Source organism: Neolamprologus multifasciatus, chromosome 7 (genome assembly GCF_963576455.1).
Source record: "Neolamprologus multifasciatus chromosome 7, fNeoMul1.2, whole genome shotgun sequence".
Lineage (NCBI taxonomy): Eukaryota > Metazoa > Chordata > Actinopteri > Cichliformes > Cichlidae > Neolamprologus > Neolamprologus multifasciatus.
The window spans coordinates 22,102,192-22,128,784 of NC_140445.1; the positions used below are offsets into that span (position 1 = coordinate 22,102,192).

The 26,593-nt window shown below is 38.7% G+C and overlaps 1 protein-coding gene across 2 annotated transcripts in view; it reads right to left on the minus strand.

The window, feature by feature from the left end:
• The window catches only part of pappaa (pregnancy-associated plasma protein A, pappalysin 1a), a 129,166-nt gene that overhangs the window by 44,191 nt on the left and 58,382 nt on the right, over positions 1 to 26,593 (minus strand). For both annotated transcript variants that reach the window (XM_085168610.1, XM_085168611.1), the window contains exons 7-10: positions 24,669 to 25,170; positions 16,950 to 17,078; positions 16,345 to 16,436; positions 14,056 to 14,252 (exon numbers count right to left, since the gene is read on the minus strand). In XM_085168610.1, coding sequence (XP_085024736.1) covers positions 14,056 to 14,252; positions 16,345 to 16,436; positions 16,950 to 17,078; positions 24,669 to 25,170 — 920 coding nt within the window. The remainder of the gene's footprint in view (positions 1 to 14,055; positions 14,253 to 16,344; positions 16,437 to 16,949; positions 17,079 to 24,668; positions 25,171 to 26,593) is intronic.

Consider the following 26,593-nt stretch of genomic DNA (forward strand, 5'->3'; position numbering starts at 1 on the left):
TCCACTGCACAGTAAGTCTGCTAATTTGCTGCGGGCCTGTTTCCATTGCATTGCAGATGACAAAACCTTTTATATGTATAAGCCACGTACTTGTTTATGTAAACACACATATCACTCCCTAGACACTCCTGATTCTCCTGTATTTCCCCACCCTCAAGAAAACAACCCTACTTTATCAAAAGAACTTTATCACCCCCCCCCCCCCCCCCCCCCCCCATGTGTGAGTCAGCTATATTAACTACCAGGTTATGTTGTCATTGTTTTTTTGTTTTTTTCAAATGACAATTAGGTCCATAGGTTTGTAGACAAATACATATTTTACAACCAGCAATCATTAGGCTGAAAAAACAAAATATACCTATGAGAGAGATCATAAAATTTTTTAGGACTGACCAAATCTACAACCTTGTACATATTTAAAAATAATGAATAAACGCACTGGTCAGCTTAGGAACATCAAATAGCCTTGATGACCACAGATGACAAATGAAGTGAACTATTGCAGAAGTCTTTGTTTGTTAAAGAAAAACCACTTCACAATCTCAAACAAACTCAAGAAAACTATTGAGGAGGGACTCACTTTCATGAATGTCAATGTAGTGGGTTTAAACCCACTGGTTACCCTCAAGAAGAAGATTCAACTTTGCCAGAAAATCTATATCTTACAAAATATTAAAAAGAGCCTGCTCAGTTTTTAAATCTGGGGAATTTAAACCTATATCAACTTGTATCCGAATGATGAGAAGTGAAAAGTATGGGGAGAAAGAAAAACAGCCCATGATCTAAATCACACCACAACAACTGATCCCCAACAAATAAACAGATATTATTTACAGGGACAGGAATAAATGCATTCTCAAGAGTAAGTACCCAAGGGAGGCAAAAGGAAGGGTGGTAGGACAGAGGGATGGGAATCTGCAGATTCAGAATATATAGTTATTTATACATGAAACCAACTTCCACCAACTAAGCAAGGTGCTGCTTCACTAACATCTACAATACACCTCTGCATGACTTACTCTAGTATTGAAAATGTTATTGACAAATTAAAGTTAGCTTCTCTTGTCATTCCCTTTTAAAAATTTTTTTCTTAATATTCTGTCTCCCAAAGAAGAAAGATATTAAAAGAAAACCTTTAGTTTTAATCCATCAGCTGAGTACAATAAGACCAAATTAAAAGGGATACTGCTTAATATTGTATGTAGTAAATCACGGAATAGGATTTGAGTGTGGATATGCAAATGGTATTAGTGTCACATACATAATTTACTAGCTGTTTATAAGATGCAGTCCTCTGGATCCTTAAACACACAGATCTGGTTGATATTATTTTCCTTCAAACCCTCAATCATCAATTTCAAATTTAATGCGTGTAAATGGAGATTGTTATTTGAGAAAGTCACATGGTTAAATGTCATTCTGAAACTATACAAACTGTTGCTTTTCTTGAATAAATAGCAACACTGGAGATGAGTTCAAGTCCTTAACATCAAAATACAAACGCACACATACACATGGTTACACACATGGTCTTAATATTTACCAGCTGGCTAGTCAGACTGGCAGACAACAGAACTGCAGACACAAACTGGTGTTTGTAAATCACCACTTTGGATAAAAGGAGAGCTAAGTGACTTAAGCCAAGGGGAAACCAAAGCAGATAAATGTGATGAGAATGAGAGAGTTCAACTGTCAGACTCATTACTCTAAAAATACTGTGTGCAATGAAAACAAAATCGACTAAAGTCATAAAGCGCACTATAAACAGTAGGAAATGGAGAGAGGGTCTCTTAGCAAAGGTACAGTAATGATGATAACACTAATGGCTCTAATAGCATAATATAACAACAACAAGCCTTTCTGCTGGTGCCAGGGAGACGTTAGATCACCTCTGTGCACAAAACACTTAACCATATACAAATACATATATATATATATATATGCTCTTACGCAAGCAAACACATCACACGGTATATACAGTCTAAACCCACCTGATGTTGAAACTTATAGATTTTAAAAAATATATAAATAATAAAAAACTATTAAAAATGCCTTGAATGCAGTTCAATAAATCTCATAGAAAGAAAGAGTTATATGTTCTTGAAAGATTTATATCACATTTTTAGGAGGCCCTGCAAAGCTCTTTTCCATATCTTTCAAAAATTGGAGAATGTCCCAAGAGCGTTCAGGACTTTCCTGAAACTCTAGTCTCCTTTCTTTCTATTCTGCATTAAACAAAGCATTGCAGTGAATCTACAGGGGGTTCAAATGCAATCCAATTTAATTCAGTTTTATTTACATAGCTCAACACTGTAAGTATAGGCAGCTCAAGGACCTTCACATTGAAATGTTTAATGATCAGTGACTGCCAGTTTTCAAATGTATATGCTATCTTATTATAAATGCTATAAATGCTACATCTGTTTGTCAGATGTTAAATTTATTACTGTATTAGCTAACATTTTTAATTAATATCTTGGACAAATCACTTGTGGTCAAGTGAACTAAACCTTTCATATATAGGTATTAAAGGTTTAGTTATTGATATTAGTACATACATCTTAAACTATCTTTTAACACTTTTTTTTACATTTGTAGTACAGTAATTCATAAGTTGAGTGGTATGGCCACCCACTCAAAAAATGGAGAATATAAGGCACTTACGAGTGTTTACATGAAAATGCATTCAAGGAAAGCAGCAACAAGACCCCTACAACAGAACAGCATCAACAGATTTGACAGTGTGATGCTATGTCTGATACTGAAGTCAGACACAGCATAACAGCAGGTGGAAGTGGGTTATAAAGTGGCTTGCAGGCCAGCACCTGACTTTAAACTCTATAAAACAAGGTAGTGTCTTAGGCTATGTCCACAAGTAAAAGTTCGTTTTTTTAAATGGGTTTCTGCTTTCATTTTGAAAATTATCTGCGTGGGACCACAAAAAGCACAATGCCATGACTATGGCAAAGAATATAACCCTAACCATATGGAAATATTGGTCAGTCAGAAGCCTACAAAGAAGACACACAGCCCACATAGCACACAGGTCTGGCCCAGATCTGGTGTTAAGCCAGCACTGCTGGCTGATTTCTGGCATGTTAAGTGGTATGTCATTCAGATATGGGCAAGGCCTGGCATAGATGGCACTGTTTGTATGATGGCATGCCACATCTGGCCCGATTGTGGTTTGGTTTATGTGGCCCAGGCTCATAGAAAACAGGTCTGGCCCAGATCCAGCATCAATCTGGCACTTCTGACTGACTGGTGTCATGGCGGGGTGTATGTCAAACAGATGTGGGCCAGGTCTGGCAATGATGGTACTATTTATGTTCCTATTTTCCTATTTCAGTTAGAAAGGCCAAATGTCATGATACAATACTATACTGCTATGGTAGCCAACATTTCAAATGCAGCTTTGACAGTTTTGTGAGTGTACACTTTATCCAAAACCTAGTGAGGGTTTACTTATATTTACCACCGGGTGGCCGTAACTCAGGAGGTAGAGCGAGTCATCTAATGATTGGAAGGTTACTGGTTCAATCCCTGGCTCCTCCAGGCTGTATGTAAAGATTGTGAATGTGTATGAAAGTAGTTAGTAAGCACTCAGTTTAGAGAAAGTGTGTGAATGTGGCATGTTGTATAGAGCACTATGAGTAATCTGGGAGAGTAGAAAAGTGCTATGTAAGAATCAGTCCATTCACTGTCTGAACAGAGTTTTGTCATGTTTCATTTGCGCTATCATGTTCCGGCACATGTTGTTATTACATGGCTTGATTAAGGTACACAGTAGGGTGACATCTGGGGCCAGAGCTGAAACTGTTCTGGGCCAGCACAGGGCCAGCAGTGTGTCTGCAACTGGTCCGTGGCTGCACACAACTTACACATGGCACACATAGAGCAAAGAATAACGGCCATTTGGTGGCCCAGATCAGGTTTGCCACATGTAATCCACACATGGGCCAGCACAGGACCACCAGTGTGTCTGCAACTGGCCTTGTGCTGGCCCATGTGTGGGCCACATCTGGCAAACCAGATCTGGTCCACCAAAGGGTCGTCATTCTTTGCGGTATGTGGGCCATGTGTAAGCACATTGTGTGGGCCAGATCTGGGCCATACCAATTTTGCTATGTGGGAGACTGATGTAAAAAAAAAAAAAATTAACACATTAACATTGTTAGACAGCATCTTTGCTTTCCACATGTAAACTCAGAAATTGACTTTCGGCAAATCTTCCCCCTGGAAGGGGTTTACATGTGGATGTATACAAAAAGCTACTTTTATCAGAATATTCATATTGATGTGGACAAGGCTTCAAATTGTTTTGCATTTTTCTGTATTTGGAAAAATTTTGGACTCTATAAAATTAGGATGACATTTTTGGTAAAATGACTGGTACTTATATAGCACCATTTTACTCAATTCAGCACTTAAAGCATTTTCTACTTCCTCACCCATGCAATCACATATATTCATATAGTGCTTTTATCTACGTATAAGTGCTGTCTAAGATTCACAGAGTCACTCACACTTCAGTGGATGGATCTGGGTTAAGTTGGGGTTCAGTATCTTACCCAAGAATACTTCAGCATGTGGAGTGGAGGAGTCAGGGGTGTATTGACCCTCCAAATTGGTAGATGAGCCACTGGAGCCACAGCCTCACCAAGAGAACTTTTGAAAAAATATATTTAATTACTCACACTGCCTCGTTCTACACTAGTTTGTCTTAGCTTCCTTCCAAAAAGCCCATCCATCCATGTGTATATTCAATTTCTTCACTAGTTATCCGGATTAGAGTTACTAGGTTACTGGAGCTTCTTCCATCTGTCATAAGGCAAAAGATGTGGTACACCGTGGCCTGATTGCCATTCTGTCACAGGGCCAACACAAACAGACTACCATTCACACTCACATCCATACCTACCACCATTTCAGAATCACCAGTTAACCTAAAATGCATGTTATTGTACTATGAGTAGAAACTAGAGTACCCAAAGACAATACAGGCAGACACAACATTATGAAAACTCCACAAAGAAGGCCCCAGCTGGTCAGTGGAATCAAACCCAGGATCCGTTTCCTGATGCTAACCCCTGCAGCTACTGCACCATCATATCATTGTTTTTTTTTTTTTTAATTTTAAGTCTGCACATTGGAAGCAGAAGTCAGCATCTGTGAGGCATTTGTGACAACAGAGAGAAAGAGAAACAGAGAGAAACTAGTATGCGTTTCCAAGCACCATCCCAGGGTTTACTGGAATGCTGGTGAGAGCCTGGTGTGTGAGGTAATGTCCTGTCACCAAGACCCGCCCATACCTACTGAAGCTCACCATCCCATTGGTCCAAGGCTAATAATATGTAACTTCCATGGCCTACTGAGAGTGGGGCTGTAAAAGTTAGTAAGTGGTGCAATGATGCAGTGACTGGGTGGTAGGGAGCATAGACCACAAACTAATGTATAGGGATTGTTGAGCATACAATGCCAGCAAGTTGAAAACAGATGGGCCTGAGGAGAATGTCCCTCAGTTATAGACCCCTCTGTATAATAAAACTGTGCTAAAACCCTGCATATTAACAGCTTGAAAATGTTATGCGGGGGTCATCAGTGACATAAAAAAAATCACCATCTTCAATGAGGTTTCCACATGCTGGAACCACAATAATAACTGAAACTGGAAAAGTAAAAGGGGGGAAAAAAATGCCACCCCAGAGGTTTCTTTTTAATGATACCGCATGCTTATGTCACTGGCACCCTGCCTGATGAGGACTGTGTGGTTTGTGGGGCATGTTGGTGAAAGAGACCGTGCCAGATTGGCCTTCCTGAACTGGTGAAAGCAACAGCTCAGCTACTGTATGAACTTCTGTTTTTGTGGGTACTCTATGTGTGTGTGTGTGTGTGTGTGTGTGCGTGTGTGCATGTGTGCATGTGTGTGTTTTAGCTAGTGTAGCAGTAGGTGTAAGTTTGCCAGTGTATTTGTTTGCATGTATATGAAGAGGAAGGAATGTGTAAACATGTATGTATGCGCTGCAGTAGCCTGTATACAGTAGGCATGTATCCTCCACTTAAGTGCATAAACACATGCTGGATGCTTTTTTTTGGGAGGACAGAACGGGGCCAGTTATTGTTTCCTGGTTTTACTAGACAGAAATAAGTTCTTTTACAGTGCCTCCTTCTCTCTCTTTCTTCCCTCTAAAGCATTTACCATAAAGCATTTAGGCAAAGATGAATGTGGTAGGGGTTATTTAATCCAAACCTCATCCACATATGTTTGTTTTACATCTTTCTCAAGATGGGCAAACTTTGTATATAAGCAGCTTCTTGCAACATGAGATGTAAAATGTTATCCCTTCTGGTGCTTATGTATAATTAAGATTAGTGTTCTCAAGAGGTTCCTGGGAGTTGCATCAGAGATTACCTGGGCAACAGCACTGTCTGAAGAAATCACCTGGTTTGCCTTTTTTTGAAGCTGAAAGTCTAAATGCACCTACACAAACACAAAGTTATTTACACACATGTACACGAAGACGGGGAAGCTGTACACATGAATGGAGGCACACATGGGTACACACACACACACACACACACACACAGGCACACACGCACAGACAAAGGTCAGTTGCTAGGGCCAATTCTCAGCTCCATTTCCCCTAAAGCAAGTAGAGCTGGCTCACCATATTCCACAGTGTGGTAGCGGGGGAACATTATGTTCTGCTCCACAAAGAGAGCAGTAGTACATTTAAGGCCCCTATGGACCTGCCCTATAATTCTGATATGGAGTCGGCACTATGTGTGCGTGTGTATGTGATGTGTGTGTGTGTGTGTTTGCCGATGTGTTTCTGTCTTGTCTCTGAATCATTTACATAAGCTTGAAGTTATGTCATTGTACAGGTATACTATATTTGATGTCTACAAATGTTGCATTAGGTTCACAATATGACAACACACACACACACACACAACTATTCAACCTAGCTAAAAAGTTAATGGCAACAATAATGATAATAATGACTTTTTTATTTTTTATTTTGCCATTAATGTTAACTTCATACACTTTCTAGTGGTATTTTGATTGGATCGAACTATTCATTTGAGAACATTTTAATGTGGGAATGGCCAGTAAGAGTGGTGTTGGACCATTTTCAGCTTTCAAAAGAATTTTTTTTTATTCCTTTATGTATTTTCTTTTGAATGCAGTAAGACTTTTGGCTGAGTTAATTTCCAGATTGTTTTACCCCATTTATAACCTTAAACCCCAGCTGTCATTTGTCATTTGAGTTTCTGCCACCTTACATTATTTCATCTGTAATTTAGGCAATTATCTTTATATATCATTTCCTTCATTTTTAATGTAACATGTAAATGCAAAAAGTCTCTACAATTGTACATAACTAAACAGGGTAGTGCAAGAATTCAAAGACTTTATTACCGAAAACAAAACGTGTATCAGTCAGATAAATATCACATTTGCATTGTATAAGGAGGAGCACAGGCCACTAAACTGCTATATTTTATTCAAACTGGCAGATTGTGTTAATGACTCTTTGCACCATTCATTTTCGTGTTGAAGAATTACTCCTAGTGGTTCCATGTTGGAGCGTCATTCATATTTCTCTTTGGTTTTGCACTGGTGTATGAAGATGATTATGATACAGCAAAAGTATACAATATATCTGTATACACCTAAACACAAACAAACACACACACACACACCGTCTCTCTCTTAGACCAGTGCACAGCATTTGAGAATCATGCAGATATGCGATATCTTTCTCTTTCTGCTCAAGTGCCGTCTTGTGCTGTTGCTGCTTCCTTGCATCCGTAAAGATACCAATCACTGTTGCCCGCCTTGCTCTCTCTCCCACAGAATCAACACAGTCTTTAGACATCAAACAGACCTGATACACAAAGCCAATACAGCAGTTGTTTACTAGATCTGAAGGAAATGATGTGCTATCTACTTCCCCTACCCCCAACAGCAACAAATACCCATAAACACACAGAGTTCATTACACTTTAGGATTGTCCTGAATCAGAGGCATGCACTACAGTTCAGGATTTGGGTTTATCAAGTTAACTTAACTAAAAAAAAACTTAAGATTTATTTAACCCTGGGTTTTCTGTATTACAGAGGCGGCTCGCTTCTTACCAGATTGGATAGTCATGGTAATTTATGCAGACCAACCCCGCTCCAGAGCTGCTTATGTTTGAGCTTAGAGACGTATTGGGCGATCGTGGCTCAAGAGTTGGGAGTTCGCCTTGTAATCGGAAGGTTGCCGGTTCAAGCCCTGGCTTGGACAGTCTCGGTCATTGTGTCCTTGGGCAAGACACTTCACCCGTTGCCTACTGGTGGTGGTCAGAGGGCCCGGTGGCGCCAGTGTCCAGCAGCCTCGCCTCTGTCAGTGCGCCCCAGGGTGGCTGTGGCTACAATGTAGCTTGCCATCACCAGTGTGTGAATGTGTGCGTGAATGGGTGGATGACTGGATATGTAAAGCGCTTTGGGGTCCTTAGGGACTAGTAAAGCGCTATATAAATACAGGCCATTTACCATTTACCATATTCTCAGGAGCGTAGGGTCACCAGATCCATCAGATTTCAGTGCAAGAATACAAAGAGGGTCTGAAGTTTGTTGTTCTTTGTCGTTCCTGATGAGCATCAGTAAGACATGTTGTTTTTAGACAGCAAATAATTACCTGAAATGGAGTACCTTATTTATAATTATTTTTTTATAGAGAGTTTATAATTTTCTGTCTTTCATATTTATACTTTGAGTAACTTTAACAAACCATCTCTCCATTTGAGATGAATTAAAGATACTGATTTTAAAAGCCTTGATAAACAATCCTAGAACATTAATTTTATAATACAGCATAATTAGAATTCAATAGTAAAAATACAGGTATAACAGTGTATTTTATATTTATACTGTTATACTTGTGAACAAAATTTGATTGCAGGCTCAGACTACTTCTGAACCCTGTTTATTTATTTAAGTTATTTACTTACTCTTTTTTACTCAGGTATTACACCACTGGTATAAGACCTGAACAACAACTAATCTGAGTGATTCGCCCATCTCTTTATAGTACAGTTGTGATATTGACAAGTCTGTCAGCTTGCATTGTCATTATTTTTTCTGGCTTTCTTTCTTAGCTTCACACAGCCTGGGCTTTACTTATATTTTGCCACTTTTCTGGTGTTACTGACAAAAACACTTAAACTGAATGCTTTTCATGCTAAACTGCTACATTGCGTTTTTCCTATTATGCACACTCACGGTGCTAATTTGTCCGCAGCAGCTGTCTTGCTTTTAGCTTTTATGTGTTTGATCTCTTGATACTTTTTTTTTCTTTGTAAAACCAGCCACTCTGCTCACTTTAGACATATCCATGTTTCTCATTGATTATATATTGCCTGTGCCATCCATTTCATTTGAACACAAATTCAAGTTGACCACCTTTCACCACTCTTGTTATGTCCTCGGTATGCTGAATTAATTGACAAAGACTTTAAATGAATTTTCAAAGAATTATTTGACCATTAAAAAGGCATGGCCATGCATTACTTTATACAAAAATCCTTAAGGAATGCAGCTAGCACAGGATTACTTGCACAGTGTTTTTGGAAAGAAGAGTGGAGACGGATGACGCATAAGACAACTGGTGAAGTCACCCCACGTGTGTTTATACACCACTACTGTATTTAATCATTAGCAATTTTCTCCTGTCTCTCTCTGTTCTTATTACTTTCCCCTCACTGCCAAGTGGCCACAGGCTCTCCATCCCTGCACCTGGTTCTGCTGAAAGTTTCTTCCTGTTAAAAGCGAGGTTTTCCTTCCCACTCTCACAGAGTGTTTGCTTATACAGGGTTGTGTTGTTGGTCAATGTTGGGGTTTCTCTTTAATATCACAGGGTCTTTACTTTACAGTTTTCCAATACAAAGTGCCGTGATGCAACTGTTTTTGTGAATTGGTGCTATATAAATCAAATTGAATTCCACTGAATTGAGATGTTTAGGTGTCTCGTTGTGTCCCTGGACTCTGTAATGCTTTTCTTTGCATACTCCTTTTTAACTTAACCTCTTTCTGGGCCTCAGTTTGCAACTTTTCTCACTTTCACACATAAACACACACACACACACAGACCAGTACACCAAGAGGCATGGTACATATTATGGGATAAATGCTAGTGGTTAACCAGACACTAACTCCAGCAGAGAAGTTATTTTGGCTTTGTGTCATGGTAATGGCATTGTCTCCGGAGTGTGGTTGACTGAGATCAAAATGTTATCCTAAATAGAAGGTCCGCAACAGGAAGGGAAGGCTGCTGTTGTATCTCTATTAGTGATCAGGTCGTGCATAAGAATCTTTCTACTTATTTGAGAGAAACCCAACTTCAGTGTGGTGTACAATGAAGTGTACAAAGATTGGATGAATGAACAAGAGAGTAAGTTTTTAGTGGCCACTGTAGCTTATATTATTATTCATGGTTAATGAATGCTCTTCGTACTTGTTTCTTAAAAAGACATGTATACTTTAGTGACTCCAAAAAGCAAGAAAAATAAAAATAAATTAGAAAAAAACCTATTTTAAGCAATGATTTGCAAATCTTTTAAAACCATATTTTATTTACAATAGAAGACAGAAAACATAGCAAATGTTTAAACTGAGAAGTTTTACCACTTTATTTGAAAATGTTAGCTAAATTTGTTGGCAGCAACACATTTCAAAAAACTTAAGACAGGGTGTTGTTTACCACTATGTAGCACCCCCACTCCTTTTAACAACACTCTGTAAACATCTGGGGACTGAGAAGACCAGCTGCTGGACTCAGAGAGGAATGTTGTCCTGTTGTTATCTGATATCGGATTCTAGTTGCTCAAAAGTCTTGGGTCATTTTTTGGGGTGGGGGCTTCTCCCATGATTCAATTCCAGCCAGAGACAGAAATTGTCTTTAGTACTACTTACTTTTTCAGTTGTTGTTCCCCTGTCCCAATTTATGTTTTTCAGACATTACAAGAGAGCCAGGTGATGTCACATTCAAACTGAGCAAATATTTTTCATGAAATTGTAAAATGTCTCTTTTTAAATGCTAAATATGTCCTATTATGAATAAAATATGGGTTTACGAGATTAGCAAATCACTGTTTTTGTTTGCATCTGTGTAAGCGAGGTAACTTTAGCCATTTCTACTACTTGGAATAGTTTAAATCCTCTTAACTTTCCCTGGAATTTATTTTTAAAGGCCATTAAAGTTTCCTTTCAGGCACAGTATTGAACCCAGATACACCATAACTCACCTCCATATGTGTCAGTTTACAGTGTAATAGTAGATTCAGGTAAAGCAAACAATGATTGGCCTAACATCTCTTGTTTTTCTGTCTCTCAAGAGAAAGGAAAACAAATTGACACAGTTTCCAGCACTTCGAAAACTTTTTTGATCATGCCCTTAAAGTCCAGATTTGAAAACTGTTATGTGCACATTTGCAATTTGCAAACTTGTGCTTAAAGCAAAGAAATTCTTTAGTAAAACTGACCCAGCCTTCATCTTGATGGTTACAACTGGTGACTATAGTTGGCTCCGTGACCCAGTGATCAAACAGCAGTGTTCACTGGAATAGCCTGTAAGCTTTTGATGAAAACAAGACATATCACACCAGGAACACTATCAGTAACATGCTATTATTGGTCCAAACTGTCAGGGCTGCAGACATTAACATCCTGGTATGTCCAAAACTGAACATTTTGGCTGAAAGAACCTGCACTGTAACACGTGTTATGGTCTACCATGTAACAGCAAAAAGAAGTTTTCTTGACCACACAAACACAATTGTGGCTCACCACTTGCCTTGCTCAGCAGATTTGACTCCCTGTAACATCACTCTGTTCTACAAAATGAAGGCTCATTGCCTTTCAGAAATAATTACAATGTAATTTAACTTTTCACATTGATCACCATCATCTTAAAGTTACCTGGAACTTGGCAGAACCACCACAACTGTTTTTTGACTAAAAAGGCTTTCCAAGGCACTCAGGAAAGTTTGAAACTAGAAGAAGGGAATTAGATCCAGATGCCTGAAGAATGACTAATGCACTCTATGGTAAATTGTTGTTTGCCATTAAGGACAATTACGAGCAAAAACAGCAATTAAAATACCAAATGGCTGGACACTGGCGAAAGTTGCTTCGAAATAGGTAAAATCTTCAAAGCCAGTGTTTTGCAACTGGCGACTGCATTGCATTACGTGTTGTTCTAACATGGTCACATTTAAACTGTATGAACAAAGACAGACCTACTGCCTGGTCTTCATCTTCACACACAGTCTTTACATGCTTCATCTGAGGCATGAGCCTCCAGTGCAGTCAGCAATGCCACACACGTTCAATTGCACAACTGTTTAGGAGAACAGCCTGGAGAGGATTTTAACTCAGTTATTGGAAGCCAAGATATGTTATCTTTCTTTCTTTTTGTTAAAATAAACCCCTATTAGCAATCATATATTTTAACTCTTACTGCACTTATGCTTAAAGCCAGAAGAACATAGAATAATCAGTTTCATTTAAAGTTAAAATACAATTTGAGAAAATTTTGATGTGTTGAAAAGTTGAAAAATAAACATAAACACTGGTGATTTAAATATTTATGATTTTCAGCTCATTGTATAAATAAGACTATGTGAGAATGTAAGGGAGAGATGGACAGAGCAGAGACAGACAGCGACAAGATCGTCGTGTTTTGTTAACCTGTGTTTGCATATTTTCCACACATGCATAGGCGCTTGCATTTCAGTGGCCTTATAATGAGGTGATGTCATCACATATGACCCTTGGGGAACAGTTTGTTCTTCACAGTAGAAGTGTTTTTTGAATGAACAATGTGTCCTTCACAGTAGAAATCCTTCCTCTATGGTTATATGGACATGTTCCACTGGTGTCTCGTTTCCCTCAGAAAGTAAAACAGCTGCAATGTTGTTGGTTGGAACAAACTTGGTTTTTTTTGTTTTGTTTTTTAATACTCAAACAGAGGTTGTGCAATACAAATATCAAATGCATTAACTGTCAGTTAAGTGATGGTTAATCTCCTATCCCTGTTTGAGCAAGGCACCTTAACACAGCTGTTCAGGAAAAACTAGTTCATTGGCTTTGTAAAAATGCATCATCAGCAGTAGGAACAAGCTCTACCAACAACACACACTTCCAGCATTATACACCTCAGAAGAGACAGCACAGTTTGTGTAGAGGTGTAAAGTCTTTCAGGACAAAGCACAGTGTAAAGTATATTTATCACTATAGCATTTAACAATAAAGTGATGTCACCAGTGCAACTTACCTACTAGCTGAATGTTTTTTGTGAGAAAATGACAAAATAATTACCTCAAAAAATAAAATATGGCTTTAAAAAGAGATAACATACATCAACAACATGTCTTATCTTTCACTATCCATATTAGGGAACGGGGATTAAGTAGGATTGAGGCTAATGCATTTGTGTGTGTCCGAAGCTTTGTGTGTGTGTGTGCTTGTATCACTTATGTTGTGAGGACACATGTCTGTATGCACACACTGTAAGGACCGACCTCCATTTAGGGGGGAAAAGCCCCCATAAAGTAAATCATTCTATTTAGGTAGTCAGCCCCTTTCCTGCCTCTAAAGAAACACATCAAGGCAGCAAGCAGCCTTAAGTAAAGCTTTGTATGCTTCTTCTATAAGCATTACTTCAGTGAGAGCAGAAAACCTGTACATGCAATTTGGGAGACATCTAATTAAAAGTCCCGATATTACCAATTAGCCAGCAAAAAAAAAGGTATTTTGCTTTTTTTTTTAAAGTGTTGCAGAGTCTTTTGCACTGTGTGCATTTAACAGTATGAATAAGGAAGCAATAGTCATAAGAATCATAGATTCAAAGACCTCTTTTTTATGATTGATTGCATGATACAATATTTATAATCTTAATATATTTAAAATATATGTTAACCTCTGGTGTGACAAATTAAGTTAAGCAATTTTGTTAAATGATGGTAACTTTAACTGGTATTGGTAGGAGAAGACAGGTCTGGCCTTACCTTAGTCACAGCGGGATATCCAGCAGCAACTTCACCAGAACAATAGGGCTTTTCTTCATGGGAAACTTCAATAGAGGAAGCCCACTGGTCCAGGAAACCACTGGGGGTATAGAGGCCACAGTCTCTCACACCTGTCTCTCGCTCAAAATCCTCGCATACCCCATCACCGTCATAGTAGTAGCACATGCTTGGCTCCTCTGCATTTGAAAACACAACACACTTCAAATAAGTTATCTGTGCGATAAAAATAACTTCTTAAACAGAAGGACTGAGTGCATCAAAGATATCAGCGTGGTTCATCTTAAACATATCTCTCACCGCCACCCATCTCTCTTGTTGAGCATGTCCTCATTTGGAATGAGTAGAGAATCAGATAAAGGCAAGAGATGAATGTAAGGGATAAAGGGAGTAAGAATCAAATTATAAGGCGTATATAGATATATAAGGGCAGAAGGGGCAAAAAATATTAAGAAAGAATAAAAGAGAAAGAGAGCAAAACAGACAAGCACAGAAAGTGGAGGGGGTGGTGTGGGGCAAGGTCAATGGGTAAAGTAAGATACAGCAGTATTTTTTCCAGACATCCCACCCGGAGTTTGGGGCTGGAACTGAAAGCTTATGGAGTGGAGGAGAGGGGAGCTGAGCAGGGAGGTTTGCCTGGGCCTCACTGGTCTCAACTCTCAGCTAAAGCAGCGTCAGCCGGTGGGGTTCCAGTTGGGGGGAAAGGCGGCACTCTGTGCCAAGTTGGCCAGGGCCTTCTCCTCGAAATTCCACCCATCTACAGCACAGCCAAAAGCTCAAGTCAGTTCTGTGCTCTGGCAATGGTAAAACGAGGGGCTACTGAGGGGGCATATAGAATAAGTCTCCTGCCACTCACTCAGCAGGAACAGAGGCGAGGAAGAAGGGGAACAGTAAGACTGAGACAAGAGGAAGTTCAAACAGTGATTGTGAATGGTAGAGGAATAATAGGTAGAATGTGAGCTAAAGAGACAAGGAATAGAATGAAAAAAAGGTCAGAAGGGGTGTGCTTTAGTATTAAAGTTTGATAGAAATTAAATTTAGTTAGATTAAATTTTAAAAAAAGATTGTGACTTGGTGCCTTTGAGATTTTTTTAAAAATTATTATTCTGATTGTCATCGTGGGCACAAACAGACAAAAAAAAAGAGTGAAATCTGACTTAAAATCCATGATTTTAAGGATGTATATCTGGATGTGGACAGTATCTCAACTGGATTGTAACAGCAGGTGGGTTTGTATGCAAAGAACTTGTGATTGTCATCAGTTCCAGATTTAAACCGGCTGAATCATGATAGCCTATTAAAGCTCCTCCTGATTGTAACATCCTAGACCTGTTGTATACTTACTGTCAGTTCTCCATCCAACTCACTGACAAGCAGACACTTGCTTGCACATACAGACAGATGGACAGAAGGTCCCTTCATTATAGTCTTAGATTTCTGTGTAAAACCTCAGCAGTGTTGAACACACACAAACATACACACACTTGCAAGCATCCCAGAGCACTGCAGTTGGTGGAAAAACAGCACAGCCAGTTCAGTCATCCAGCAATCTGACAGGGATTAAGTGGCCACTTCACAGAGGGTTACACATGTGTATCCATGTACTGTACATACACAGAATCACAAGAGTGGAAGAAATATGATTATCAGCTACTGGGACCCAGAACAAAAAGTCATTCATCTATTTATAAAATTAAAAAAAAAACAAATTATAAAAGGAGATGTCTCTCTTTCAACTATGTTTAAAAAAAAAGACCCAACATTTCTCTATTTAAAAGTAATGATTTCCAGTTTTTTTTTTCTTTATACAAGAGGTTGGAGTGATTATGATATCTTCTGGTGTTTTATTTGTTTGGAATAGGCATCAAGTACTTGAAGTACACCCAGACGATGTGTCAAATCTTTTCATTCACAAAGTGAGTCTCGTTTAAATGTCTGCAGTCTCTTTTTATTGTGAAATAATGAAGCATGGGAATCCAAACATATAATAATAATGTGTAAATTTTTTTTAAAGTGTTAATACATTACTAGAAATCCTACCTTTATAAAATTGTGTGTGTTTATGTCCCGTTTGGCAATTAAAACAAGTTTATTTGTGATTACCAATGAAACAGTTCATTGTTTTTTTTGTTTTTTTTTTACTTTTCTTGCACAAGGAATTATTTCAAGACTATTAAATGGTTATGCATACGCTGCTATATCATCCTGTCATACTGAACTCAGAGCTATGGACAGAGCATCAGATAGCAGTAGAGCATTTTCAAGACTTACCAACACAGTTGAAGAATGGCTCTTTCTTGCACTGACTAGAACAGCCATCCCCATTCATAGAGTTCATATCGTCACATTCCTCTCCTTTGGAACTAAAAGAGCAGGAGACAAGTGCTTAGAATATATATCTATATATATTTATATATATATATATATATATATATATATATATATATATATATATGTATGTATATACAGGGCTGCACATAAGTGGTCCACAGGTGCGCATTTGCTGTCAAAATAAAAGATGCATACCAGCTAAGAAGTTGGAAGGCGCGTTTGCATACATAAGATGTTCTGGAAGAGGACAGACAATGTTCAGAAGATGTCGAAGAAGCAAGCTCCATAAGCAATTACTTTGGTGTTCCTCCACTGCAAAAGAAGTGCGTATTCCCGGAAATTCAGAGAAATTCCAAGAAGTACTGAACAAATGTCTGTCCTCCTCCAGAACATCTTATGTACAGAAACGCGCCTTCCAACTTCTTATCTGGTGTGCATCTTTTATTTTGACAGCAAATGTGCACCGGCGGACCACTTATATATGTATATATATATATATATATATATATATATATATATATATATATATACGTGGTGCCTGTTACCTTTGGATGCGACCATCACCACAATAAGGTGCCCCAAGTTGATGCACCAAAGGTGGAGATGGCTCACTCTCACTTTGCCTGGAGATCGTTTGGACCTGGTAAGTATACGTAACATGTGGTATCACATCCCTGCACAAAGAGTGAGAAAAAAAACACAGTAAGTTTATTCAACTAGTAAATTTCTAAGTTTGTACTTTCACATATTTGTCTTTCCGATCGACTGATACGTCCGCTTTTACCCACTTCGGGTCCAGCTTTGTTGTGTTTCCTTATCACAGCGATTCAAGGAACCATTGTGACGAAATATGGGAGAAATAATGGAGGCTTACTCACTTTGATTGTCTAAGTCACCATAATGTTTTTTTGAGGCACCATGATAAGGATTTCTGAAACAAAAAAGTCTGAAAGAAAAATATATAAATAAGAAAATCAAAGCCATAACCAAAAAAATAATCAAAGCTATTAATGAGAAACCAAAACCACTAGACAAGCAATTAATCCCAGGGAAAGAAAACAAGTAAATAATAAAAATGTAAGTGAGGGTGCTTTTTGGAAGTCTCTTCCAAGTCTCTTTATTCTCTCTGGTTTTACGTTGTACCTCTATCATAATCAGATTGCCTCTTCTAACTACTGGTCCCTGTAATCAGTGGAATTACTTTCTTTAAAAACTGAGGCAAGTGTGTTATTTTATGACTCATTACAATTTAACAAAGAACAAGAGTAAAAATAAGTAAAGGCAACGAAAGAAAGTTCTGGAAACATGCAATAAAAACAAAATAATTGAATCACAAAAGCACCTTCATTTACATCTGTATTGTTTAAGGTTCTTTTTCCTGTTTTGATACTTTTTTTGGTATTATTATGATTGTGATCATGGTATAAGATTTGGGAACTTAATTATAAGTCATTAGCAAATTTTATCTATATTCATATATTCAGAGCATTAGAATATTTTGATTTTGAGTCCATTATTGTTTAAACAGTATAAATACTATGTTTCTTTCAATAAAATATGTACATGCAACCACAGTCATGAGAAAGACTGCTGACAGTTGTCCAGATGATAATCATCCATGCCCTCCATGAGTTGGGTAAACCACATCTGAAAAGACTGGCTGTTCATAGAGTTTACTCACAGAGTAAATCAGATGTTTTGAAGCATGTTAATGGAAAGTTGACTGGAAGGGAACGTGTGGTAGGAAAAGGTGCAAAAGTAAAACAGGTGACTGTAGCCTTGAGAGGATTGTCAAAAAATGTCAATTGAAGAACTTGTGAGATGTTCACAAGGAGAAGATTCAAGAAAGGAGCTACAACTGTTATACTGTAGCTAACCGAGACAACGTTAGAAATGTCTTACCTGGAGAAAATCTTCTGGACTGTTGCTCAGTTTGTAGAAATATTTAATACAGAGAATGTGCTAAATGTGCTAAATGTGCTACACAGTGACGGTGTTCAAAACAACGTGTGTTTAGTCCTTAACAAGACACGCAGATGTGTTAAAAGTTAACACATGATGTGTTATTTCTAAAACATCTGTCTTGAGCGTGCGAGCTGGATTGTCTAGCCAACTCCCCTGATCTGAACCCCATAGAGAATGTATGGGATGCTGTCGAGTGGAAGATGAGAAACACCTGACATAAAAATACAGATAAGGTGAAGGTCGCAATCAAAGCAACCTGGGCTTCAATAACTCCTCAGCAGGGCCACAGGCTGATTGCCTCCATCCCACACTGCGCTGAAATTACTCAAAAATATGCAAGTATTTGTGTGAAAGGAGCCACAGACTTATGTATTGAGTATATAAATGAACATACCTTACAAACGCTGGACATTTCTGTATTGTATCTTTTGATTGATCTTAGGAAATATCCTTATTATTTGAGATACTGGATTTCTGATTTGCAAGTGTTATAAAAAACATCACTTTACATTTAAAGAATACAACTTTTGAATATATCTTTTTAAGATGTTGTAGTACAATCAAACAGCACAACAGTTAATGTGCAGTAGCGCATGTTGATGTCTTTCAGTTCTTAAAGTAAAGGGAATGCTTGCATGCTGTATGCATGCTGCCTTTTTTGGTATATCAGTTAAAAACGGCATCTATGAATGGGATTAAGTAGAACCAATAGTTTAGCCATGGATTATTTTACATGGACCATAAATATGCCTATTACAGAAAGCACCTCGCATACAGCCCATAGAATTACATAGCAATGAGAGACGCATACACACAGGCTTTAATTAAAACACGCACAGACATATCGCACTATTCCCAAAGCTGCCATATATATTCCAGAGTGTGAATGCAACGCATCAGCAGGATCAAGCGCTAAACTTTCCCTGGTACCCCAAAGATTTAAACTAAAGAGTCAGATCATACTAAAGAAGGCTTTGAATGAGGTTCAGGAAAGCCTTTGCCTTTTCTGAGCACTTTTTTTTATTTACTACTGAATAAGAACACGTAAATGTTTTCAATTAGATGCTTAGGGTAAAACATGTAATCTGCATAATTTTGTTGTTTCGCCCCCCTCCCTCTTCTTCACTTTTCCATGTTTGTTCATGGCATTCCCAACAGAAAGACCTAGACCAAGTACAAGTTTGCCGTGAAGTACGAAATATAAAAAGTGACAAGCCTAAAGATCAAGTAACAAAATGAATTCTCTTACAGCAAAGTTCGTGCCTGAGATTAGTTATTTATGTTGGCTTTATTATTATCAACACAGAACGTTTGGCCTGACAGACTCTCATCTGCACAACAGTATGCCCTGTTCTGCAATGTTGGTTCATACTGGTGCAACTCTAGGTTACACTCAAACATGTCCCTTCTAATTGAATTAGTTTAGCCTCTGGAAAAGTCAAGCTCTGGGAGACTTTATCTTTGAGCAAAGCAAACATGCAGAATAGACGGAAAGAAGAGAGAAACAGATGCCGCTTTGAAAGGAGGCACACAACTTTCCCTTTTGTGGATGGGCAGGTATTTGGGCTGCTCGGTTTTAGGCAATCCAGTGCACTGAAAAGCACTAGCACTTACTGATTGGGCCACAATGGGAGGCCTGCTCATGCAAGAACAAGCAGAAAGGATGATTTTAATGACTGGATCTAATGAGGTAATCTAGTTCTCGCTAGGCTGATGGTCAGTCCTTCTAGCTTTTCACTGTCATCTCACAAATACAACTAAAAACAGTGCTGTAGTTTTCAATACATGGCTGTTTGAACAAACATGCTGTTTGTTTTAGGGACTAAAATCGAGATAAAAACAGTGCTGCATGTTCATTTCTCTGACAGACAATTTTCACACATGAACTCAGGTAAATTTCTCAGGATAGGTCACACAACTGTCTTACGTGTAGGGAGTGAGGTAAGATAAATAAATTCCCCAGATTGTTACCACCAACATTCTTACCTGGGTGCAATTAGACTGTGTACTATCAGGTTAAAAACCATCTCACGATTCGATTATATCAGGCATTTGGGTTCTCGCATGCACGATGATGTGATTGCTGGGAAAAGCGTGTAAAAAATGGCTCACGACTCTGGGGAATCATGTTCTTCTTTCAGTAGCAAAGTTGGAGCGGCGGTTTACAGCCACGCTGGGATTAAAAGGCTTAGAAAGGAAGCTGAGGTGAGTGACTAAGCCAAAGACTGTGGTTATGTCCGGCGCCTAGGTCTATAGCAAAGAACTGCAAACTCGTTACCCGTGTCAATACTGTAGCAGTCAATTCCAAACATTTTATTTAAGCGTGCCCCACGACTTTCCTATTTAAAAAGCAATAAACAGATTATCAGCTCATGTCAACTGAGCCATATATCATCCTCAGTTATTTTCTGAGAAAACACCAAGAGATCAGATCCCCCCCGTGTCATACATCACAGTCAGCTTGGGCCACAAAGGCAGTTTCCTCAGGATCTGCAAAACTCCATCGTGGGGTCCTTCGTCCTTTCGCACATTATTTTTTTTTGTCACTGATATAATGATACAACACAGCTTCTGGGAAGCAGGTGAAATAGCTGCAATATTTAATCTACTGATTTGTGTTCACGGTTATTAATTTTCCCATTTTCTTGTTTAATCAATTAATGTGAAGTTTAATCAATGAATTTGCGTTCACTGACAAAGTAGCCAGACTTTCTTCTCATCGTGTTTTTTTGTGGGTTTTTTTTGTTTGTTTTGGGGGTTTTTTTACTGATCTTGAGCATGGGTTTCGGAAAGTCTTTCAAAAATTTGGTTTGGACACTGAATGCTTTCTTACTGAATTATTTTTAGTCCAATCCATGTGCCTGACCATTTTCAGAGCCACTTAACACTGAACTTTGAATGATTCGGGCATAAAAAAGGCACCAGTTTAAATGTGGTCATATGTTAGCAAAGCCACTGGTAGCAGAGAAGAATGAACAAATAGCATAGAGATTTTTAATTTGTTTGTTTGTTTGTTTGTTTGTTTGTTTGCTACCTCAAAAGCACATAGTGATGTTGTGGACGAATTTATAACAGCCACACTTATAGGTTTCAAACAATTTAGTATCAGAATTCCTATCCAGTATTCATAAAAACACACTTATCTGTAACTAATTATAGCTATGTAAAATATCTGCTGTATAACTCATAGCTCAAAGGACCTTACTACAGTCACTGTCAACGTGTCACATGATAAGATTTCATCATTAGTGCTTTTTTGTTCTTCTCAAAACCCCAGAATTTTTTTTTTTCATAGTGGCTCTCTTGTGAAGTCTTGAACAAAGCCCTGTAATATGCATTTCAAAGGTATTCAAACTACACAGAGCCATGAGTTAACATACGTGAAGGCTACTAACAGCAAGAAGATTGCTGGTGTGTGCCTGTGCTCGTCTGTGTGTTCCAGCCTTTACTGATATGTGGACACTTATGTGCAGATGCATTTCCATTCTGTAGCTCCTTGTTGTTCTTGGCGGAAAGACTCCAGATGAGAAAAACAGATAAATATAAGGAAGTTGAGAAAAAAACCAACTTAATTTGAACCTGCAAGATCACCAAACAAAGCCTTACTTTTCAGGACTATTAATTATAGACCCACACCAACCTGTGCTATATGTATAGAGCTAAAATAAATTATTCAAACAGGACAGGAAATCATTTTTATGGCAATCGTATGCCTTTTTAGAAGTCCTCTGGGTTGTGCGGGTCTGTAGTTTCTATTTCCTTTTGCCTAAACAGCTGCATTTGCCTGATGAAAAATGATCAAATAAACTAAACAAGGACAGAGAAATGTCCAGGCTCTTCCTGAACCTTTAACCCTTAGCTGATTAATGACTTCTACCAGTTACAAGCCCTACTCTTTACCAGATTAAAAACAACTAAAAACACCTTTTTACATTTTTAGAATTGCATTTTGTTAACTTTTGTCTGTTTTTGTTTTATACCTTGTGAAGCACTTTGTGATCTTTTATCTAGAAATGTGCTATATAAATAAAATTTGACTTTACTTTACTTACTTAACCAGATTACTAACGGTTTGCTATGGATTATGTTTTTTTTATGTTTGTAATGAAGAGGCGATCAAAGAGAGTAAAGTAATAATCGCTGTAGGTGCTGTCGAAGGATTTCCGACTAATCAGTGATATTTACTTCTTCTTATGAGAAAAAGTAATTATTATTATTAATTAGTGTTGACAATAAAGTGATATAGAAACATTGCCTACTTTTTCAAATAGCTGTGTGAACTGAGTGTGAACATTAGATTGACTTAAAGGAAAGAACTGCTGTTCCCCCCATTTGACCAGAACTACATATAAAGTCCTCGGTTTAAGATCTAACTTGCTTTCAGAATTAGCCAAAAAAGAGTGCCACACAATAGTTAAACAAGCAAATCTAGACTTGAGTAGCTAAAGGGATAATTGTGGCAGATAATATGCAGAACTGTACAGAACCAGAGTTAAATTGCAAAGGGGGCAGTAGCAGCACTGCCACTGGACGACCTCCTTTGAGGAGGAGTGGAACCATCTTCTGCTACCTTCTTTCCTTACACTTGCTTGACCTCCTAATACTGTCCCTCTTTGCCCTCCAATCATGGCCATAATTTACCCCTCAAGTAGTCCTTTGCATCTCGTTACTTTGACCAAACAATCCATCATACATGGGTTGATACGTAGGAGGTATGTTCTCTGGCATCTCCTTTGCTCAGTTTGCCTCAACTAATCTGAAGGCCAGTAAGCCTGAAAGTGGAAGGTCAATCATCCATGTCTGTCAAACCCACTGAAACATACTGCAAGACGATGCAACTGTCTGTGTGGTCAAGAAAAGCATTTCAGCAAATCGACTCAGGTAGTCAAACGGAGCCCTTTACGCTGGATTTGTGGCGGACAAAAACATCTGGGTGACCTTCACAATGTCAGAGGTTATGTTTGTTTCGTTATGCTTCATGACGAGCCAATGGGCCTGCATCAGTATTCCAAACGACGTGTCTAATTTAATGTTTATGCCCTGATCAGTAAAAGAAAGTGAAAACATTATGCCCCTTCATTCTGCGTTTTGGAGGTTGTACAGTATGTTTTTATTTTGTTTGTTTTGTTCCACAGTGTTTCCAAATAAATTGTCCTAAAAGACACACTGTTCTTCTTCAGTTGGATGAGCTACAGACTTTTATGGCTGGAACACACATACTTACTTGCTAGATCTTCGCTGACCATTTAACAGAAACAAGATCGCACATGCTCTCACAACAGAAAACAGACAGCCATCGCAACTGACCACCACCACTGGAATGCAACCACAGCTAGTGAAATACACCACAGCAGTAAAACTACCTACAGTACATCAATAATAACTGAAGTGTGCCAAAACCTCAAAATAAATACATTCCTACTGTAGGCAACCTTCCACGGATACTCACACTATACTGGGAAGTTATGTACAGGCACTTTATGGAAGTTAGATATCATCACTGCATCTTGCATAACGTGCGTGCTCACTGTTCTGCCTCTTATCAAGCACTATCCTTCTCATGGGAACCAGACTGACAGCATGATAGTGAGATGGCACAACACACAGCTCTGCCATGTATAGCAACATGTTTTTTTTCCTGTGTCAGCACATTCCATAAAAGCAAAGCATTAAATTCTCACCACAGTGTGCAGATAATACCTTCAACAGGCCGTCTATTTGCCCTTTCATGGAATATGGGGGAGGGGGGAAAACAAATGTGGGCAATAACTGACCTATGACTTATAGGAAACAAATGTTGGGCAACAGATTTGAAACTGCAGAACAAGAGGCGGCTTGCTTATGTTCCTGGGGGCATTAAAAAGGATATCTGGTATTACGAGAACATATCTAAGTGAATAGTTTCCACAGATAAATAAAGCAAAACACTTTTTACTGGCATGCCCTGAAAAAACTCCTAATTACATCACACTAAAGAAGGAAGGTATACAGTGACTGCTCAGCAAGCCTCCATTTTTTCTCTTAAACAACCGTTTGCAGAAATATTTTTCATGCCGCTGCAAACTTATTTTACGAGCGGTTTGTTTTGTATTGTTTTGTTTGTCTTTCTGCCCACCTGCCAGCAAGCTTGCACAAAACATATGACAAGCTGAAATATATAAAACTTGGTGGACTATGAACAGGCCAAGTCAGAAAAATTTCACTCAGAAATGTTTGTGTGATCCTGACAGGCTTTGAGTGGCGATTTACGTGGAGGTTTGGGCACTCATAGAAAAATATTCACCTACCAGGTCACTCACCTATCTGTATATCGGTGGGTAGGTTCATTCAGCAGCAGACCGTTGGGGGCATGTGTGAAGGGTGGCTGACGCAACAGGCGGTAGCGTAAAGGCTGGCAATGGTTGCAGAGTTTATAGTTTGGCTTGGATGTCAAAAGAGTGGCGTCGATCTCCAGATGGTGCTCCATAGTGTAGAACTGTACCCCATACACCTCTTCCTCAATGTCCAGCTTCATAGTGAGCGGGGTATCACAGAAAACATTGCTGGGACCCAGTGAAATGTTGTTTCCACTGACGGTCAGCAGCAAGATGTTATGGATCGCAGGCAGCGCTGTTTCCTCGCGGCTAAGAAATGTAACCCACACAGTCAAGGAGTCAGGTACCAGTGGGTAGGCGAACTCTAGCTGAAGCATGCAGCCCTGTAAAGGGCACTCTGGCAGGCCAACGACGTCTTGCTCGGTTGCTGAATGAGGGCTCCAGGTACGCACACTTGGTTCACAAGCCTGCTCCACATCAGGAGGGCCTGTGGGATGAAATTACAAAGCAGTCACACACACACACACACACATGTAGGCAACACAAAAATTTTAAATAATTCACAAGCTTATGTTGACCATTTTATATACAGCTATGGGTGATTATTAAACACTCATGCAGACACATAATGATGAATTCAAATACACTATTGTACAGAACTATTTTAAGATAACGGAACAGGTAAATTTAAACTAAATATTAAAAGCGATCGCTGACAGATTTTTATTTATTTTTTAATTGCATCAACAATCTTTTTGGTGTATCTGCAGTTCTTGCAACATCAAGGTTGAGGTGAAACTGAGAGTTCATTGTGAGTCCATCTGCAGAGGAAAGGCAGAGCTGAGGTGTGTACCTTCTGAGAGGGGCCCTGTGCAGGGTTCTCACTTCAGCGCAGTCATTACAACCTCTAACAGTCACACTCCAGCCATATTTGGAGTCCACACACAGCTAACTTGGATTATCCCAAGTGACGTACACTAACATTCATCAAGCACTTTTCGAAGCCAGCAAGCGGCAGACACTATGTTCTCCCTCAATTTCCTTTTGTGCATTTCCAAGCTGGCAACCAAAGAAGCCATTTGCTAACCTCATTTCTGGGCACCATGCAAAATTCCAGTGTTTAATCAAGTGAAGACTGAATATGGTTTCCAAGCCACATTATCTCAACACATTTATTATTGTACTGTAAGTGTGTGTGTGTGGCCAGTGTGGAGGTGAATTAAAGAAAAGAGAAAGAGAGTAAGAAATAGAGAAGAGAGGGAGAAAAGCGGGAGGCTGGAAGAGAATGAACTAAGGTACTCCGAGAGGTTGGCTTTGCTCGGCTCATGTAATCCCGGCTTTCTGGGTAAATTTTCATTGAGTTTGCAAGGAAAGGAGCTGTAGCCACTGAAAATATTTTGTAATGTCAGCTGTTATGGTGGGCCCCACTCCTGCTCTGGCACAGGAATTATGTGGTTGAAGATTTAAGAGGAGAAAGAGTAGAGGTGCCATTGTGTAACCCAAGGCAGTATAAACTGTTTTTTGTTTTGTTTTTAAAGTTGATTGGCAGCACCCTTGTTTGTTTTGGGGTTTTAAAAATGAATTTAATGTAGCTTTATATGCAAATGACATTTCCACATTCAAATTTTACACATTCCAAGAAATTGGTGCCATTTGGATTCTTGTAACAAGGTTTTGTTTTGGGTAAAATGGGTTAGTGCTTGTTATTTTTTGTTTTCGCTGCAGTTTTTGTCCCCCTTCTGTTAAAAATTTGAATTTGTCACATCCCATTTTACAACCCCAACTCTGAAAGAAGGAATGGGATGCTGTGTAAAATGTAAATAACTTGCAAGAAAATTTGTGTAAAAAACAATTGTGTTATTCGGCAGCAGCACATCGCAAATAAGCAGAGACAGTGTTTACCACCATTT